General features: G+C 35.1%; 1 protein-coding gene and 1 pseudogene across 1 annotated transcript in view; both read left to right on the top strand.

The window, feature by feature from the left end:
• Positions 1-20,532, top strand: part of TRMT11 (tRNA methyltransferase 11 homolog) — a 65,494-nt gene that overhangs the window by 7,239 nt on the left and 37,723 nt on the right. The window contains 8 exon segments of the mRNA XM_044249397.1: positions 147-212; positions 2,458-2,531; positions 6,317-6,398; positions 6,484-6,576; positions 6,812-6,946; positions 7,667-7,823; positions 17,255-17,335; positions 20,208-20,372. Of these exon segments, the coding sequence (XP_044105332.1) occupies positions 147-212; positions 2,458-2,531; positions 6,317-6,398; positions 6,484-6,576; positions 6,812-6,946; positions 7,667-7,823; positions 17,255-17,335; positions 20,208-20,372 (853 nt within the window).
• Positions 16,464-16,623, top strand: LOC122897117 (annotated as a pseudogene).

Genomic DNA, 20,532 nt, shown 5'->3' with positions numbered 1-20,532 from the left:
AAATTTAAATGCCCCAGGTAGGTCACTTAACCGAAGGTTAAGGTCACTTAACCACTCTTAAAAAAATCTTACTGTATATATATCTGTTAATAGACTTTGAGTTCCCTGTGTTAAAATGTGTTCTTTCTATAATATTTTCAATGTAGGAAATAAAGTCTTTGCTTTCACTTTTTGGAGGTCAGTTCATCAGTAGTCAGGAAACTTATGGAAAGGTAAGTTGAATTTATATTTTTCATTAGACCATGTGCAGTATATTTAAAAGAATCTTGGGTTTGAAGAGAAGAACTGCAAACATTTATATTTATATAGCTACTTGTTTCTATTTCTAGGGGCAATTGAATAAAAAGGATATTTTTGGAAAAGTTGTGGTTTTGGAATGTTATTTAAGTTTATTTCCAGTATTCATTTAGTTTACTAGTTTTTAATTTTTAACTCAACACTTGTACTCTGCTTGGTATCTGTCTCTTAGTTGAAAAAAAAGGACTGTTTTCTGTTGATGAGGTATGATTAAAATTAGAATATAGAATTTAGCGGAATTTCAGACTTAATATTGGGAATTGTTTAAACATTTGAAATTATGCATGTGTAAGATTGTGAATTTATGAGATTTATATTTTGTATTTGATAGTTTATCAGTGTATTAGAGAAGTTTGGGAAATAAAAAAAGTCATTCCTGGGCACCTGGGTGGCTCAGGGGGTTAAAGCCTCTGCCTTCCGCTCAGGTTATGATCCTAGAGTCCTAGGATCAAGCCCCTCATCAGGCTCTCTGCTCAGCAGGGAGCCTGTTGCCTCTCCTCTCTCTCTGTCTGCCTCTCTGCCTACTTGTGATCTCTGTCTGTCAAATAAATAAATAATCTTAAAAAAGAAAAAAAAAAGTAATTCCTAATTCTTCTTCCTTCCTGTGACTTATAGTTTGAGGGTAGGGCCTTCCAGTCTTTTTTCATATGCTTTTTTTCCCCTTTAGTTCAATTTTTTAAAAAAGTCATGATTCACCTTTTTTTTTTCCCCCCAAAGATTTTCTTTCTTTATTTGACAGAGCACAAGTAGGCAGAGTGGCAGGCAGAGGGATAGGGAGAAGCAGGCTCTCCGCTGAGCAGGGAGCCCGATGCGGAGGTCGATCCCAAGACCCCGGGATCATGACCTGAGCAGAAGGCAGCTGCTTAACCATCTGAGCCACCTAGGTGCTCCTTCCCTTTAGTTCTAATACTATTTATGAACTTCTTCAGTCTCTTTTTCACTTGATAGTATTAATATAGGTCCATGTTGCTACATAGCCTTCATTACTAACAGGGTCATATAATATTTTCTGTTGATTAGTTCTGTCATTTATCTAATTACATTCAGATTGCTTTTCAGTTTTTCTATTAAAAATAATATTGAGATAACCATCTTTTTTCTGTTTGGATTATTTAGAATTTTTCTGTAGAGTAGTTATAAATATTGGAAGAAGAAAGAATGGCAGGGAGGATTTCTTCCAGAAGATTAGAGAACTTAATTGAAAGTCTGCTAAAGTTGGACTTCTATTTCTAATTGATTTTCATGTACTGAGGGAGGAGGAAGAAAGGGAGAGTATAGATATAATTGGGTAAGCATGATGAACTGAGGTCAGGGTTCTGCTTTGTTTTTCTGTATTCTGGCAGGGGGTTATCAGGGTGGAGATGAAAATTGCCTATAATCGGGGCTCCTGGGTGGTTCAGTTGACTAAGCGACCAACTCTTGATTTCTGCTCAGGTTATAATCTCAGAGTTGGAAGATCAAGCCCTAAGTTCAGTTCCATGATTAATGTGGAGCTTGCTTAAGTCACTCTCTTTCCCCCTCTCCCTTGTACTCCCATGTACACCCATGCATGCTCTATCTCTGAAAATAAGATAAAATAAAATAAAATTTAAAAAAGTGCCTGTAATCTTGATGTTGAGACAGAGGATTGGTAAACACTTCTGATGCACCTGACACTTTTCCTTAGATAAAATAATAAGAATTAATGATAATATACCCTATGATTTTCCATCTTAGTTATTTCTACCCCTCAGGTAGCCACAACTACTTAAAAGAGGGATCATTCAAAGAAATACATTACGTAGAAGTTAAAAGTAAAATAGCTATATTATCAGGAATGATCAACAATAAAAAATTCTGAGATTTTACTTTGGGGTAAAATATGCATTATTTTGGTCAAAATGCATAAGAGTAAATGCAAAATTAATCTTAAGTTTAACCTTATATTTGCTGTTATTTGCATTTATGGTCATTTATAAAAGTGTTCTGATGTTGTACTGTATTATCCTAACAGGTTACCTATTTAAATAATTTACTTTTTTACTATTGGAGTAATTTTTATTTTGGTGAGAGAATTCTTATATAAAAGTAGCAAATGGGAATCTCTCACTGACTTCTTGGCTAGAGAAGCATATGAGGCCGTAAAACCAGTTACAAGTTGTATATTGTTATTTTTTTCAGTCTCCTTTTTGGATTCTTAGCATTCCGTCAGAAGATATTGCCAGAAACTTAATGAAACGAACAGTGTGTGCCAAGTAAGAGAAACTTACATTGTTTTCCTGCGGATTGTATAACGTACTTCTCATAGTACTCTGTCCTTCTTGCCGCTCTGTTGGCGGAGAATTAGGGGTATGTTGTGGGGAGCTCACCTTAGCTTGCAGATACATGAATTTGCCACTGGGTGGTGTGGTAGAACAGGGAGTTTTCTGCTGACACTGATAGCGATGGAATGTTAGTGGTGAAATGCATGAACACTTGTTTTGGGGTAATTTTTTTAAACTTCTGTATTAAGCAGGAATATAGTTTAAGATGTAAAGGTTAAATGCCACATTTAATTATAACCAAAGTATTGAGAATCTAAATATTTTTTCTTCTAGATGGCTTTTAGTTGGGTGAGCAGATAAGTCTGAAATGACAAAAAGTGAGGACTGCTGTGAAATGTTTTACTGCTTTATTTGTTAGAGAGTGAAGTCCTGATTATCTTGTGTGGATTACTATAATGATGTTGTTCATAGTTTATCCTACCTGTTTTCTAGATTTTATCATTGGTGTCTGATCTTTTTTCCCATTTCTTCCTTCCTTCCCTCCCTCCTTCCTTCCCAATCTTTTAAGTTGAAACTTGCTAATGGGTCTTACTATTCAGTAAAAAGGACCAGCAGACAGAAACATAACTAAAAAACATATCTTCTGAACAATTATTACTTTTGATTAACATATTAAAATGTATGGTTCTAAGAGTTGTTTGATTTCAGTAGATAAGTCTTATTAGGTTTGAAATAGCTGCTTGAGGACCAGGAACTTATATACTTCCTTCAGAGCTTTTACCTTCTCCTGCATTTACTTAATGGTAAAATTAGTAATTATGTAATGATTGTATAATATTATATAATAATTTCCTTGCCTACTTTCTATTCTCTGTATATTTTGAATAGCTGAGGTTGGGTATACCTTCAGTGATAGCTAAGTAAGGGTGGTATTACTATAGAGGTCCTCTGTTTATAAATTTAATAGAAAGCAAAGGAGGAGTTCATTTTCAAATGATAAAATTCACAGTCCTAATTGTAGCATTAATTGTTCTGGAAATAAAATAGACTATTATAAGCATGGATTGAAAATTAACTTAAAGTTTTTTTTTGTGGTAGACTGGGGATTGAAAGTTAATTTTGTTTTGTTGATTTATTTTTAACATGGAGTATTTTGAGCATATTACAGAAAGAATGAAAAATATAATAAACACCCACATATCTACCTTGTTAGATCTCAAATTTTGAGATAATTCCCACAGCTTTCTTAAAAAAAAAAAAAGTGGTTTACAGAAACTGTTGACTCTGTGCACCTTTCCCAGTTCTACTCCCCTCCTTCCCTCAAAGGATAGTTTCTTAAATTTTGTCAGAAAGATTTCATTATTACTTCCATAATCACTAAAATATTTGAAATTATTGGGGCGCCTGGGTGGCTTAATTGTTAAGCGTCTGCCTTCAACTCAGGTGATGATCCCAGGGTCCTGGGATCGAGCCCTGCTTTGGGCTCCCTGCTAGGTGAGAGGCCTGCTTCTCCCTCTCCCATTCCCCCTCTCGTGTTCCCTCTCTTGCTATGTTTCTGTCAAATAAATAAAAACTTTTAAGGGAAAATATATTTGAAATTATTGTATTAGTAAGTTGATATCCATGCTTATTTATATATCATCTATCAGAAGTGTGGCAATCTATATAAGCTTTATAATCGCTAAAGTATGGATCACAGTAGTTAAGTCATATATATGAAAACTGTTTACTCTGAAAATCTAAATCATTAAGGGTATTATTATAAATTAATGTTCTAGTTATAGCTGAAGCTTTTGGTGTTATGTGCCAAATCTTTATTTTGACTATTTAAAATATAAATTTATTATATATAAATTCTTTCTGAAAAAGAGGATATGGAGTCACATTTTGTTGATTCTAGTTTATTGTTATAAGTGTTAATTTCTATGTTATACTATATAATAGCTCATTAGGGATAATTATAATCCATGAAACTGCCTTTCCCTGAATTGGGTTGGGATTCCTTTTTTTTTTTTTTTTTAAAGCTTTTGAGGAGCAGTGTATTATAGTGCATGTAGTCTAGAGTCTGATGGATTGGAATCCTAGCTTCTTTAATTGCTATATGACCTGAAAGAGTCATTTTAATTTCCTTGTCCCTCAGTTTCCTCATGAGTTCAATGGGTGATGATACTGGAAGCTACCTCTTAGGCCTCCTATGAGGAACAGTTACGAATCCATATTAAATGGCCTTAGAGGGTGCCTGGGTGGCTCAGTTGGTTGAGCAACTGCCTTTGGCTCGGGTCATGATCCTGGAGTCCCGGGATCGAGTCCCACATCGGGCTCCCTGCTCGGCAGGGAGTCTGCTTCTCCTGCTGACCTCTCTACTCTCATGCTCTCTCTCTCTCAAATAAATAAAATCTTTAAAAAAAAAAAATGGCCTTAGAACAGGCCCTTGTACTTTGAGTTATATGTTAGCTTTTATTATTTTTTATTATTTTTGTTTTTCAAGGTTTTCCCTTTCCAGAGGTTGAATTACGTATGCTTCCCCTCAGTTTATGCTTCCAGAAGTCTTCTCCCTTGGGTTTCATGAAGGCAGTGAGCTTTGTTCTGTTGTGTCTTCATGCACAGAACAATTCCTGGTATATAATAATACTTAATAAATATTTGTTGAATAAATGAGTTGATTAAGCTTATTATAATCTCTTAACATTAAGAAAAAATCCTGAGTACATGGAATTTGGGGACATCTATTTTGAATAATTGTGTTTGCTGCTTTTTACTCCTTGTATGTTTGTATAGCTGAGGTCAGCCCTTTAGTGATGGCTAAGTAAGAGAAGGATTACTGTAGAGGCCCTCTTTCAATACATTCAATAGAAAGGAAATGAAGTTTATTTTCAAAGGATAATATTCTCCATTCTAATGGCAGCATTAATTACATTTATAAAGTAGTTTGAATTTAGATACACAAAACTATGCTATTATGTAGATTTGAGTTCCATTACAATGAATTCTTGTTTGTAATGAAACTTGCTTGTAATTGTTTACATGTTCCTTGAAATTGGTGGAAGTGTGAAGTTTTTTTTTACAGTAAGAATTTTCTTTTTGTAGTGGTTAGAAAAGTAACTAACAGTTATTAAATATTAGTAAGTAATAGTTAAATATTAATTGTAACATTTTTAACTGGTCATTTTTATTTTATGGAGCAGACACTGCAAAAAATTGGATTTGCTGCAACTTTTCACCTGTTTCACTAAAATAAACGATGTTGCTACATCATTTGTATTCTAGTATAAAAATATAATAATGAAAACTTGGAAAAAAATCTTGACTTAAGTTTCCTTCTTCTGTGTAGTGTTAAACTTCTTTGTGTGATTTGGACTTAATGTTTATTATTTATTTATTTATTTATTTTAAAAGATTTTATTTATTTATTTGACAGATAGAGATCACAAGTAGGCAGAGAGGCAGGCAGAGAGAGAGAGAAGAGGAAGCAGGCCCCCTGCAGAGCAGACAGCCCAATGTGGGGCTCGATCCCAGGACCCTGGGATCATGACCTGAGCCAAAGGCAGCGGCTTACCCACTGAGCCACCCAGGCGCCCCTGGACTTAATGTTTATTAACATTAAGTTACATTTATTAACTTAATGTTTATTAACACATTTCTCATTTATAGCTTAGAAAATATAGGCAATAATTGTATTAGTGGAACAAGCATAAAGAACGAGGGAAGTAATTGTTCCATATTACTGCATGAACTAATTTTGTTACTGAGGTTAACAGTAATCATTTATTTCCTAGGTCCATATTTGAGCTATGGGGTCATGGAAAATCTCCAGAGGAGCTGTACAGTTCTCTTAAAAACTACCCTGTGGAGAAGATGGTACGTAGTGAAATTTTTATATAGGTGTATCTACAGATACTGTAGAATTATGAAGCTTTAAATAACTTATTTGCTTTTATTTTAGGTTCCGTTTCTACATTCAGATTCTACGTATAAAATAAAGATTCACACATTTAATAAAACATTGACACAAGAAGAAAAAGTCAAACGAATAGATGTAAGTGAATTTAGCAATAATGAAAGAAGCCTATGAGAATAATGTGGTCTGTTGCTGTTCATATGTAATAATTCTCAATTCTGTTAAGTGCTTATTTTGTGGCAAACTGTGTGCTGATTCTCATGTTTTGTCTTACTTAATGCTGATACCAAACTTACAAGATCAGTAGGACTATGCAAGCACCGTTTCTCCTTTAAAATTCGAATGGGACATGAAAACCACTTTTATTTTTTAGGCACTTGAGTTTCTGCCATTTGAAGGGAAAGTGAATTTAAAGAAGCCACAGCATATATTCTCTGTTTTGGAGGATTATGGTTTGGACCCAAACCGCATCCCTGAGAATCCACATAATATCTATTTTGGTAGATGGGTAAGGAGGTGTTCTTTTTATGTATTTGAGGTTGTTTCTTTAAAAGCTTAATGTTAGACCTTTGTATAGGATTCTATATGTAGAATTTTCAAACAACTCAAGACTCAGAATTACTGTATGAATTAAAATGAGTGGAAAATATGTGGTTATGTTTTTTGTTTGTTTTTCCAGATTCCTGGGAAATGCACGAGGTTTGTTATATATAGGGCCTAGAGATGGTGTACCAGAGAAAAATAACATGAGACTTGTCAGAAAGTCTGGATTGCTTTTTAAGCAGAGAAAATGTAGTGTGCTGTGGTAACCGAGGGATCTCATTTGTGGAGTTCCCAAATCTAAGCTCAAATTCCGAAAAGAAATAAAATTACTACAGAGCAGTCCTGCTCCCTTCCCTAAGGGTAATGGAAGCTGGGGCTTATGTTACAGATTATTGTTCTTAGGAGAAAAAAGAGGTGGGTAAAATTTACTCACTACCAACCCCTGGAATTATTGCATTCAAATTCAATTAAAATTTAGTTCAGAAAGTCACAGTAAATTGCAACATGCTAAAAAATACAAGGTATTTGTCCATAATTACCTCAATCACGTTTTTTAAATGAACAAATTTAGAGCAATGCTAAGTGGAAAGAAGTTTTTATCATCAAGATACTCTGGTTTTATTGTGAATGATTAATTTCAATCTGTTTTATATGGTTAAACTAATCTGAAGAATCTCTGATCTAGATTGCAGATGGACAGAGAGAGCTTATTGAGTCATACAGTGTCAAAAAGAGACACTTTATTGGAAATACAAGCATGGATGCTGGTTTATCATTTATCATGGCCAACCATGGAAAAGTGAAAGAGAATGATATTGTCTTTGATCCATTTGTTGGAACAGGTATTTTTATTTAACTGTTAAATTAGTGCGTAGATATTACTTGTTTATATTAGTCAAGCTCATAGTAATGTTTTTGCTAAAACATTAGTAAATTTGTACAAAATAATCTTAGCTATCATGAGATGCTGACTAAGAGATGACCACATATTTGTGTAATAGCCCAGTATACAACATTTGAGCCACTTCAAGAATGATAGGATTTAATTTTGTGGGCTTTTTCCCCAAGTTAACCACTAGGTGGAGGGGCATACCACACATTGCAATACCGTGTACTGCGGAAATGTTGTAAAGCTATAGTTTATCTAAATAGGGAAACTTTAATGGAAAAAAAAAAAAATTTGAGTGACAAGATAAAAAAAAAGTGTTCATTATTTAACACGGATAACTATATACTTACATGGAAAAAATGGGTACTGTGTCTGATCTTTGATTTGGTTTGTAGAGGTTTATAAGTAAGTATGAAAATAAGGAAAGTGACTTAATTATTAACGGGCTTGAGCCTGGCTGCTGAGACTGCAGTCTGTGTTCTGTCCTCATAATGAACTTTGTGTAGAAGTCCTAAAATTCTGCATTAACCTCCTCTGATTCGTGAGGAAATTTTCCCACTTTGCCCTATTTTTTGCTGGCTCTTACTCATATGTAGGGAGCACTCATATTTAGATCAGTCTGGCTAAATTAATTGCGATTCAGATTGCCTTGGAACAAATTATGTTTGTGGTTGGAGTTTCTCCCTGTAGCTGTCTTTCCCCATCAGAAACTTGGGAAGGAGCTCTGCCACAATAGCTAACATTGTTGAACTAAAAAGAAAAAAAACTTCCTGAGGGGATTATGGCACAGAGAGAGGTTATGTGACTTGGCCAAGGTTATACAGTATGTAAATTTCACGAGATTCAAACTCAGGCAGTCTAACTCCAGAGCTCATGCTCTTAACTACTACACTAGAGTTGTTTCTTTCGGCATTAAGATCTGTCCACCAGCTATTACACCATAACCCAACTTGAGGAGTGTGACCACATGCGATAAGGAAAAAATCTTATCAAAGTCAAGAGATTTTTAACTGTTGGAAGGAATTTCTGTGTTTGTTGTTGAATTAATCTGTTGGTGAGTTTCTCTTCTCCATTCCCCCACCTAGCATTAGACCTATTTGTTTCTTTTCTATCTTCATCATCCTTAGTGCCTCCCCCCTCTTTTTAAACTCTTATTGGAAGTAATGTCAAACTTAAAGCAAAGGTTCAAGAATGAAAATAGAACAGAGAACAAACCACTTGCACATACTTGACTCAGATTAAACTATTGTTAACATTTGGTCTCATTTGCTTTATCATTTCTTTTTTATGTTCATTTACATAATTTTGTTTTCTTTACAGTTTGAAATTGCATCCATCCAGTCTCTTTACCTCTCAAATATATGTATCTTAAGAGTTAGAATATTCTCTTACATAACCATGGTATAGTTTTCAATGTTAGCAAATGTACTGCTAATGCAGTACTTTAATGTTCATATGACATTTTTGCTAATTGACCCACTGATGTTCTGTATACTATATTTTTCCTTTTCAGTCTAGCATCAAGTATTGTATTTTGTCACTGATGTTTCTTTGATCCATTTGGTATGGAACAAGTCCATAGTCCTTCTTTTTCTTTTGTGAGATTTCTACTTTTGAAGAACACTGTCCCTCCTCTCTTTTTTTTTTTATTTAGAATATACCTCACTTGGGTCATTTATTTCTGCATGAGTTCTGCAAGTTATACATTCCTGGCCAGACTACTACAACAGTGATTTTGTGTCCTTCTTAGGGCATCTGCATGATGGTTATCTGCCCCTCATTGGTAATATTAATTTTGATCAGCTGGTTAAGGTGGAGGGTGATTTTTCCATTGTATGTTAAGACCCATGTAAGTATCCTGTTCCGCATCTAAATTCCTCCTCACCCCTGTCAAGTGGTCAGGTTGGCATTCACTGAAGATCCTTGCCTGAACCAGTTTTAACTTTGGTCACAAAGTTAACTTCTGGTCACAAAGGGATGATTTTTCCAGTAATGGTACTTCCTCCACAATTACCACTCAACACTCATTCTATTATAATCAAGAGCCCTTTCTTCTCTCCTATGTATTTATTATTAATATAAGCTATGGATTCCCCTTAGTGGTCTATAATTAGTTAACTTCTTTTGTTGCTCAAATTATCCCACGTTTGCCAAGGAGCTCTTTGTACTGTATCTGTCTTTGTGACCTCTACCCTGTCTTTTTTATTTTTGGGTACTTTCTTACTTTCTGGCTCACCTTTTACCTGCCCAAACTCTGGAATCAGCCATTTCTCCAAGTAACTGTTGTTTCTTTTAGTGGGGAATGGTATTAGAGACCAAGATCTGGGTGCTAGGTATCTTCATTTCTCCACGCATTCAGCAGATAAGCTAGGACATTTAGGTGTGAATGTGTACAATATGGATATAAATATGTATGCAAATACACATATCCCTGTGTATGTACTGTGTGTGCATGTGGATAGACACATATATTGTAGAAATTGTGAATTTTCTTTCTTTCTTTCTTTTTTTTAAATTTTATTTTTTATTTATTTGACAAAGATCACAAGTAGGCAGAGAGGCAGGCAGAGAGAGAGGAAGAAGCAGGCCCTTCGCGGAGCAGAGAGCCCGACGCGGGGCTCGATCCCAGGACCCTGGGATCATGACCTGAGCTGAAGGCAGAGGCTTTAACCCACTGAGCCACCCAGGCATCCCGAGAATCCTGTTTTCTTTCACCATTTACACATTAATTTTTTTGCTCATTGCTATAATGTATCTAAAATAGTTTCAAAATTGCTTTACCCTTACCACTAAAAGAAGAGCAAAAAAATACAAAAACCCTATTAAAAGGATATATGTTTTTAGGCTGTGTATTCTGTTCTTTACCACACCTAAAGGGCAGTAAAATCAAATATTTTGCTTTCTTCTTTTCCCCTTCATTTCAGAATCAGTTTGGAGTTCATTTTTTTTCAGTTTGCCCTCAGTTTTAGATTTTTTTTACCTCCTTCCAGCCTTGTTGATTTATTTTTAGATATGCAGAAAATCAGTTTACTTTCAGAAGTCAACTATGTAAGAGATAGACTCATACAAGTATCACTTCTTTCTGTATCTCTTCATTCTCCTCCCTCATCCCTTGAAGATACCCAACTTCTTTTCTTTTTTAGTTGATTCTTCTTATTTGTGGGGGTTTTTTTTGTAATGATAGGCAGATATATGTACATTTTATTTTTACTTCTTTCTTACACTACATTGCTTTTCTCACTTAACAGTTTTTCCTGAAAATCACTTTCTGTTAGTTCATAGGAATTGTATTCATTCTTTTTTATACTTGTACTCCATGGGTGTATATACTGTAATTTATTCACGCAGTCTCCTATATATACTTGGACATGAGTAGTGTCCAGTCTTTTAGAGTTATAAATAATGCCTGCAATGAATAATCTTTTGTATATATACTTGCATAATGTTGGAGATATGGCTCTAGGGTAAATTCTTAAAAGTAGAATTGCTGGATGAAGAACGTATGTATATTTTAAACCTTGTTTCACCAGCAGAGTTTATTGTCAAGGTCTTGAAATGTTGCCAGTCTGTTGGATGAAAACATTATCTCAGTTTAGTGTTATTTTATATTTCTCTTATTATGAGTGAAGTCTAATAACCTTTTATATATATATTTAACATATAATGTATTATTTGTTTCAGGGGAACAGGTCTGTAATTCATGAGTCTTATATAATACCCAGTGCTTGTTACAATAATATCCTCCCCAATGTCCATCACCCAGTTTCCCCATCCCTCCACCCACTACGCCTGCAGCAACCCTCGTTTGTTTCCTGTGATTAATAAGAGTCTCTTATGGCTTGTTTCCCCTCACTGGTTTTGTCTTGTTTTATTTTTTCCTCTCTTCCCCTATGATTCTCTGCCTTGTGTCTTAAATTCTGCATATTGGTGAGATCATATGATAATTATCTTTCTCTGATTTATTTCACTTAGCGTAATACCCTCTAGTTCATCCATGTTGTTGCATTCTTTTATTAAGTTTTAAGGGCCATTTTGATAATTTCTTTGGAAATACTTTTCATGTCTTTTGCCCATTTTTATGTAGACATTTCTTTATTTTTGAAAGTACTTTGTATGTTAGGGAATTAGCCCTCCCTCTTTTTTCATGTTTTTTTTTTATATGTATGTAAAGGTGTATACATATGGGTATTGCATGCGTGTGTGTATGTGTGTATACACACAACCAAATATTTTCTCCCAGTTTGCCATTTATTTTTTGACTTTGCAAACAGTTGCCTTTGCCATGCAAAAGTTTTTCCTACATTTATGTTATAGAGGTATCTAGCTATGTTTCTTTTCGTAGTACATTTATAGTTTTAGTTTAGTTTCTTTAGGTCTCTGATCTATTTGGAGTTTTTCTTATATGCTGTGAGGAATGGATCTATAAATTTCTTTTTTTTTTCCAAATGCTAAACCTTTTATTAATCTTTAATTTGTTCTTGGACTTTAAAAACTTTTTTCTGGGAAGTGAGAATTCTTTGACATACGTACATGTACATAATGCTTAATATGTATGCATACATGTAGATAATACTATAAAGTCTAAAAATAGAGCTCCTAGTATAGGTAAAATTTCTTTCCCTTGATGTCTGTGAGGTTGGGTATATTATGAAATGCTAATTTCTGACACAGCAATCAAAATACTGATTATCTTCAATGTGAGTAAGGGGCAAGGAGACCTGCCCCTAATTTGCTTTAGAGCAGCTCCTTAGAATGGGTAGTACATCTTGGTCTGTCACTGTTTACATAGGACAATTAATTGAAAATTACAAAGAGGAAGATCTTTGCAAAGATGCTGCTAAAATATATTTTTTAAATTTGTGTTTGTAATTTAAGCATAGCTTTAGAATCTAGTTTTTGGTGCTTTTGTTTTGAAATTGGTGATATAATTGTGAATAGACACAATTCTTAAGTATAGTTTGTCCTTTTTCTTGGGCCTTTTGTCTCACTGATGGGTAGTACCTTCTGAAGGATTGGGGAAATACTAACCCTGTGCCCTCCTCCATGGCCATAGTTTTTCACAAATATTTTTGATAGTATTTTTTCCTTGTTTCCTTTTCTAATATTTAAAAACAAAGTCAAGTGGATCCAATCCTTTTCCATTTTAAAGGCACAAAATTGAAATATATTCGTTTCCCAAATGTTTTATCCACTGACTTCTCATAACCTGTGATTTTTCTCAAGGTTATAGGATAGAGTAGAAAGCTTCTGGGAAACCAAAAGGAGAGATATAATCTTTTCTTGCCTAAATGCCTTTCCTTTTTCTTTAGACAGTGTGATGTTGTTGTCTAGAATGACATTATAAGTTGTAGAAACGTACTTTTCTTTCCATTTTAGTGAGTATGTTGCTTTTCATTTTAATAAGTTTTTTTTTTTTTTAAAGATTTTATTTATTTACTTGACAGACAGAGATCAGAAGTAGGCAGAGAGAGAGGAGGAAGCAGGCTCCCTGCTGAGCAGAGAGCCCAATGTGGGGCTTGATCCCAGGACCCTGGGATCATGACCTGAGCCGAAGGCAGAGGCTTTAACCCACTTAGCCACCTAAGGGCCCCTCATTTTAATAAGTTTTTTTAAAAAAAGTTGCGTATCTCCATTTTTTTCCGAGGGAGAAGATACTTCTCATTGGGCTAGCTTTTGGTAGTTAGGAAGTCCTTTTGCTCTAATATGAGCAAGGATTGATGAGCATGATATGTTGAATACCTATAATGGTACAGGCCCACCTGTGATATACAAGAGTTGTGAATGGTATACAACTCTTACTAATTGAGTGTGCAGCTTTACTTAATTTAATAACAGATTTTACTTTTATCTAACTGGAATGCTAAGTGTATATTTGTTTTAATTGGTGCTGACCCCAAAGGAGAGAAAATGGTATAGAGAAAAGAGCAAATAGAGTGAGTTTTAAATCCTTAATCTATTAGTTATTATATCACTTAGGGCAATATTCTCAACTTGTCTGGGCCTCAGTTCCATCATTAATAAAATGATAATATTGCTATATTGTGCGGATTAAGTGAGGTAATACATGTATATGAAATTCTTAAGAAGTTGCCTGACACATGGTAGGGTTTCAGTAGACTATAATGGTTATCATTATTATTTTTAAATTATTATTTTGTTAGGAACTTAGATGCCTTTCTGGTAAAAGATGATAGATGTAGCCAGTATTGAATGATGATGATGAACATTTTGGCCATGAATTCATTTTATAGTCCCTTCTTTGACTGATTTCCAAGGTATTCATAATTTGCAACTGTTGGCAAATTGTGACAGCAGGCAAGGAAATTGAGGGTTAAAATTGTAAACATCTAATTCATTGGTTATAATGAAAATAGCTGGTACAGGTAGACACACAGCCAGTTGCTGTAGGTAGCTGTGCTATGATTTTATGACAGAGGTCCTTAGATACTTCTTTTCTCCTTCCCCTCTCTCAAGTGATTCAGCTATTTTACTAATTGAGAGTATACCCAGGAGACCATTGTGCACTCCTTGGCTGCTTCTACCTTCAAATGAGCCATAGTGTAAGGAGTGGAGTACAACTCCTTTTGAATTTTAATCATTGCAGAATGATAGATGCATATGACAGGTGTTGAGAAACTGACGGCCCTGGACCTGGGAGGAAACTATGGGAGAGTAAAAGGGACAATTAGGAGAGAGGTAATTGATCTCTGTAGGTCTGTGGATTAGTCTCTGGGTCATTCCCATTTTGGTCCACAACTCTTTATAGTCTCCTTTTCTTGAGTTTCATAGTTTATCTGGTAAAATTTCTATTTTCTAGCAATATCCTTTTGCTCAGGCTGCTAGTGTAACTTACCTGAGTTCATTTTGAAAAAGGATAAAGTAGATACAGTAGTATTCCATTTTTCCTTCTTTTCTCCTTTCCTTTCAGCAAAACTAAAGCCCAGTCTCTCAATTCTGCACTTTTGTAAGGCTTTTCACTTAAATCTCTAATATGAAAATTGTAAAATAGTTTCTGTATTATAAATAAATTTCACTTATTATGTCCTTTTGCCAATAAGATACTGCCCTAACCTTAAAGTGGTTACTATTTAAGTAAGGAGAAATTAGAAGACTGTATACTTGGTAGCATAAGAAATTGGGTGAGTCACATTACCTCCCCCTGATCACTTCACCCCTCCTTTATCACCCCTTCTTCCACCAGAAGGTTCAGGGAAACTCCAACTAAGGTATAACTAAATGTAAAAAGTGCTTCAATTTAATTGAGAAAACGATGAGATGATAACAGCGATTACCCAGTGACCAGTTTAGAGAAGCTAATTTATAATAACTTTATTTAAAACTTTGAAAGCTTAAAGAGCACAAAGTTAACTAACAGATGTAGTCTAACACATTATTCATCTCCTTTCAGCAGTGTACTCTAAATTGGGTCTTCTCAAAACTCACTCTAACCAAATGGATAAGGTTCTGTTTAAGGAAGCACAGGAAAGCTTTTCTGTTCCCCTTGACAACTAGTTCTTCTAGGTGAGTATCTGCCTTAATTGGCAGAATTGTAGTAATTCCTCGTAATTCGGGTGAAGTGATTTTGTGAGTATTCCAGGTCTTCACAATACAGTATCTTTCCTGAATATGGATGGTTCCATTTACAGAACAAGACTAATGAGGTCTTACTTAGCTTCCCTCTCACACAAATACTTCTTATATTTAGTATGAGGGAACTTAGGTTTTGGTTTCTGCTGTACTTTTTTTAGTTCTCCATTCTCTTCTTCTTGGGGTCTCGTAGTAGTAGTTACAGTATTTTTCACAAGCAAAGTCTGTTTATTGAAGTGCCTGTTCCCGGACTGTGTTTTAAATGGCTATGGAAGGAACACCATTAATTTACAGATCTTGACCCTCTGGAGGCACTACCCATCTTAATTATAGAAATTACCTTTGAAAAGGTTATAGGGGAAAATACGTAATTATTTTCCCTTGTCTGAGTCTGTGCATAGTTTAGGAATATATTTCTGATGTCCATTTGACAGACCTTTCTACGGTGCGGTATAGCTATTAGGAATTTTTAATTTGGATGATGAAAAAAAGTAAAATTCAATGGAAAGCACGGTTATTAAAATAACAGATTTTTTTCCCCCTTAAACAATGTAAAAATATTACCTTTTATTTTAAAAGGTTTCATTAATTTTCAAATCTTTATTAGGATTTTTCTTTGTATGTGAGCTAGGCACAGCTACCAAGTTACTTAGTCCAGTCAGATTGTATTGGAACTTTTGTTCTTACTTTGATCACAGCACTATGTAAATAGAGAAGTCATTGTATTGTTATTTTTGTTGTTATTTTTGTGTATGCTTGATGATAGTTATTCAGAAATTCGTATTTACAATTTAAAATGAGGTAATTGCTTTACTGGTTACAGGAATAACTGTTTATTGTACTAATATTTTAATTTTTATGGGGATTAACATATTAAATATTAATTATGCCCCCTTAGGTTATTTGAAACTCAGGCTTCCATGGGAATTGAGCCTAGGTGTCAGAATTTATTTATTGCTAACTCTTTTATATAGCAGTTTTATATTCTCGTTTGTAAGTAAGGAGCAGCTTTGCGCAGTGGCAGTATCGTAGCCAATGAGGTTTATCCGAGGCGCGATTATTGCTAATTGTAAGTAAGGAGCAAGATGCTTTGTATAGACCTCTCAAAATCAGATGGAAATGTCTAAATGTACATTATTTTATTTATTTTTTTAACTTTAAAAAAATTTTTATTTCTTTATTTGACAGAGAGTATTAGAGAGGCAGGCAGAGAGAGAGAGAGAGAGAGGAGGAAGCAGGCTCACTGCTGAGCAGAGAGCCCGATGCGGGGCTCCATTCCAGGATGCTGAGATCATGACCTGAGCCGAAGGCAGAGGCTTAACCCACTGAGCCACCCGGGCGCCCCTAAACTATTTTTTAAAAGATTTTATTTATTTATTTGAAGGGGGGAGGGACAGACAGAGGGAGAAGCAGACTCCCTGCTGAGCAGGGTTCCCAATATGGGACTCGATCCCAGGACCGTGGGATCATGACCTGAGCCGAAGGCAGTCACTTAACCAACTGAGCCACCCACGTGCCCCTAAATATACATTATTTTAGTTAAAAATTTTTTTTTTTCCTAAGCAGTATGTTCAAAGTAATGATGACAGTACATACATTAATTCCTTACATTGTGACCAGTATAGTGAGCACAATTTAGTGTTTAATTCTGAGGCTTGTAAAATATGGTCAGGACCAGTGTTATTCTCCGGTACTCTGCCTACAGCTATTTTTTAAGACTCTGGATCAGACTAAATAGGGGAAGAAATAAGAGTCTGGGTCTTTCTGGTTAACAGACTATAACTGTGTGATTTTCAGGTGGCCTTCTGATAGCATCTGCTCATTTTGGTGCTTATGTATATGGGACAGACATAGACTACAATACAGTTCATGGCTTAGGTGAGTAGAGGTTCTGGACTGTTACAGGCTTTGTTTTTGTATCAGATGTGCTTTCAAAGTAATTAAATGGGTTTATATGGCATTATGCATCAATCTCGTGTTAAGATACAGAGTTGTGGTATAATGTAGTTTTACTTATTCTTACAAATGATAAGATTTTGTTGGATATCTGCTTTTTATGAAGTGTTTCAATATGTGCAAAGCAATCTTGTGGGGGATAACAAAGATGAAAAAGAAAAAGCTCTCCTCACTGTCTTATTAAGAGATTTTTAAAAAGTTGGCAAACTCTAAGGTTGTGAACTTTAGGCTTGGGAAGGAGGTAGGAGAGAGACTAGCCATCTTCTAATTAGCATGTCCATGTTAATAAACACATACAGTTTCTATATCAAGATTATCACCGTTTTTTATTCATAATCATACTCTTGCATGAATACTGGATTAATTGCTAGTCCTTGAGTACTCTATTGGTTTTAATTCCATAACCAACCAAAATATCTTTGAAGTGGTTAACATGACAGTAACTAAGAAGATTCTGCATTGGACTCAGGTTAACTCAAGACAAACATTTGCTTGCTTTTAAGGCAGTTTTGGAAACTATCAAAATCTAGATGCTTTGCTAATGATACATGGTTGGTTGGAACTGAATTATACTGAAGAAAGTATTCTCATATACCTGAATGGTAATAAAAATGTCAAGTTTCATTGATGATTTTGAAATTCTGTTTATGGTGGTATTCCATTATTGTAACTAGAATCAGCCCTTTAAACACCCTTTTTCTTTTTACTGCCCAGTTTTTCTCAAGTTACTGTATTGGTGAGAATTTATTATACTCCTTTTTTTTCTTTTTTTCTTTTCTGAAACAGTTTGACATACTGTGCTTGATGACCCTCTTTTTTCCTACCTTGACTCTAAGGAATTTAGTAATATTTATCATAAGGAGAACTGGTTATATTTTAACAAGTTCACCTAAATGGGCTTACCAGAAAAGATATTCTTGGTGATATGTTAGGGCAGACAAAGTGCTAAGAAGAATTATTCCAGTTTGCTTTTAGTAGAAGTCATGTTTGCTTTAAGGAGATTGTCCTATATAATTTATTAGAATTCTTATTTATAAAAGTTACATTATAACCTTTCAGTCTACTTGAGCAGAATTCTCATTGAGGTAGAATTTTCTCAGAGCTTACCCAGGATGTTCTTAAATATGCACTCTGTTTCATGTGCTTGTAATTTCTTTCTGTACTCTCAAATATTCTCAAAATTTCCCATTTTAAAAATATAAAACCTTTCCTATCAGTCCTGTCGGGGCCCTCTAATTGCCACTTTGTTTTCCTCTTCCTTTTGCCGAAGTGCATCTCGAAAACTAGTATTTACTTGCTGTCTCCTCTTCTTCATCTCTCAGTCTTCTGTCCATTGTTTTCTAGCTTTCACGCCTGCTGAAAACTCTCACTAGGGCTACAGATCTTAGCATTTGGCAGTGTTGACCTTCATAAAGCCTCCCTTGGTTTCCTGGACCGTGGCCTCACTGGGTGGTACTTCTACTTCTTTGGTTGTTCCACCTCTGTCTTCTTAAGGCCCTGTGGATTTCTTTGACCTGTGTTAACATGTTGCTTTCTCTGGGCTTCTCTCTTTGACCACTTTTCCTCTCACAACACATACTATGCAGAGTCATGCCATTCTTCTCCTTTTGACTTTTTAAGTTTTGTTTTTATTGTAAAGTAGATCAAGATACAGAAGAGTGTATAAAAATAGAATAATTATAGAACAAACACATAACTGCCACCTAGGTTAATAAAAAATGTCATTCATTCTTATGGTTTTAAGTTAAGTGCATATACTGATAATCTCCTCAGTGTATTTATTCTGGCTTCCAACTACCCACTGAATAGTTCTTTCTGAATGTTCTGTGGGTAGCTGACAAGCATGATCAGTACATCTCAAATCTCATTTTTTCCCCTAAGCTTGTTTTACCTCTTTCTTTGATTTTTTTTTTTTTTTTTTGAGAGGAGGCAGGTGGGGCAAGGGGAGAGGGAGAGGGAGAATCTTAAGCAGGCTCCATGCCAAGCATGGAGACCAGTGGTGGGCTCAGTTTCATGTCCCTGAGATCATGACCTGAGCTGAAATCAAGAGTTGGATCCTAGAGGCACCTGGGTGACTCAGTTGGTTACATGGCTGCCTTTTGCTCAGGTCATGATCCTAGGGTCCTGGAATCAAGCCCCGCATCAGGCTCCCAGCTCAATGGAGAACCTGCCTCTCTCTCTGATTCTGCTTGCTGCTCTTTCTGCTTGTGTTCTCTCTGTATCTCTCTGTCAAAAAAAAAAAAGTGTTGGACGCTTAACCAACTGAACCACCCAGCTATGCTGGTTTCTCCGATCTTAATCAGTCCACGGTATTATCATCCACTTGTGTCTCCTAATACTAGAACTTTTGAATTTCTTCCTTCAACCTCCACTTTAACTTTTCATCTGTAATGTCTCTGCAAGAGCTTCATGGTCATAGCATTCCTTCATTTCCCAAGTTAGTTCTCTTCATTTCTGTTTCATTTATAAGGGGCCATGCTCAATAGAGCTTTGTATCTTACTTGTATATGCTTTCAATTCAGTAAGTATTTAATAAGTGTTTAAGGCAGTTTTACTTGAAGGGTGATAGAAAAAGATCAGTTAGACAGTACATTTTACTGGCTAAAATACATTTTTGTAGTAAGGTGAAATAAAAATAACTTTATGTAAATAAAGTTAGGATTTTAAGTGAAAGCAAGTTTTATTTGAGTAAAGGTAGGTTTAGATGAGTTAAACATTATTTTAGCTAAACGATAAGAAATAAGAATGCTCTGTTTGATTTGTAGTTTCTGTATTCCTTTTTCTTTCCCTTTAGGAAAGGCTAGTAGGAAAAACCAAAAGTGGAGAGGACCAGATGAAAACATTAGGGCAAATCTTCGTCAGTATGGTTTAGAGAAGTATTACCTCGATGTCCTGGTTTCAGATGCGTCTAAACCTTCCTGGAGGAAGGGCACATATTTTGATGCAATCATCACTGATCGTAAGTTTATTTTTTACAAAAGTAGGAGTAGGATTAGTTTCCTAAAGTCATTTACATTTGAAGTAGAAAATGTATCAACACACAGAAAATATCAGCTTGTACTAGTATTCTCCTCCTGCCGCCCCCTGACTTCTTCACATAGTGAGAAGGAAAAAACTGT

The sequence above is a fragment of the Neovison vison genome, chromosome 1 (genome assembly GCF_020171115.1).
Source record: "Neovison vison isolate M4711 chromosome 1, ASM_NN_V1, whole genome shotgun sequence".
Taxonomy (NCBI): domain Eukaryota; kingdom Metazoa; phylum Chordata; class Mammalia; order Carnivora; family Mustelidae; genus Neogale; species Neogale vison.
Note: the sequence above shows the minus strand (reverse complement) of the source record. Positions and strands in the feature narration are given on the sequence as shown.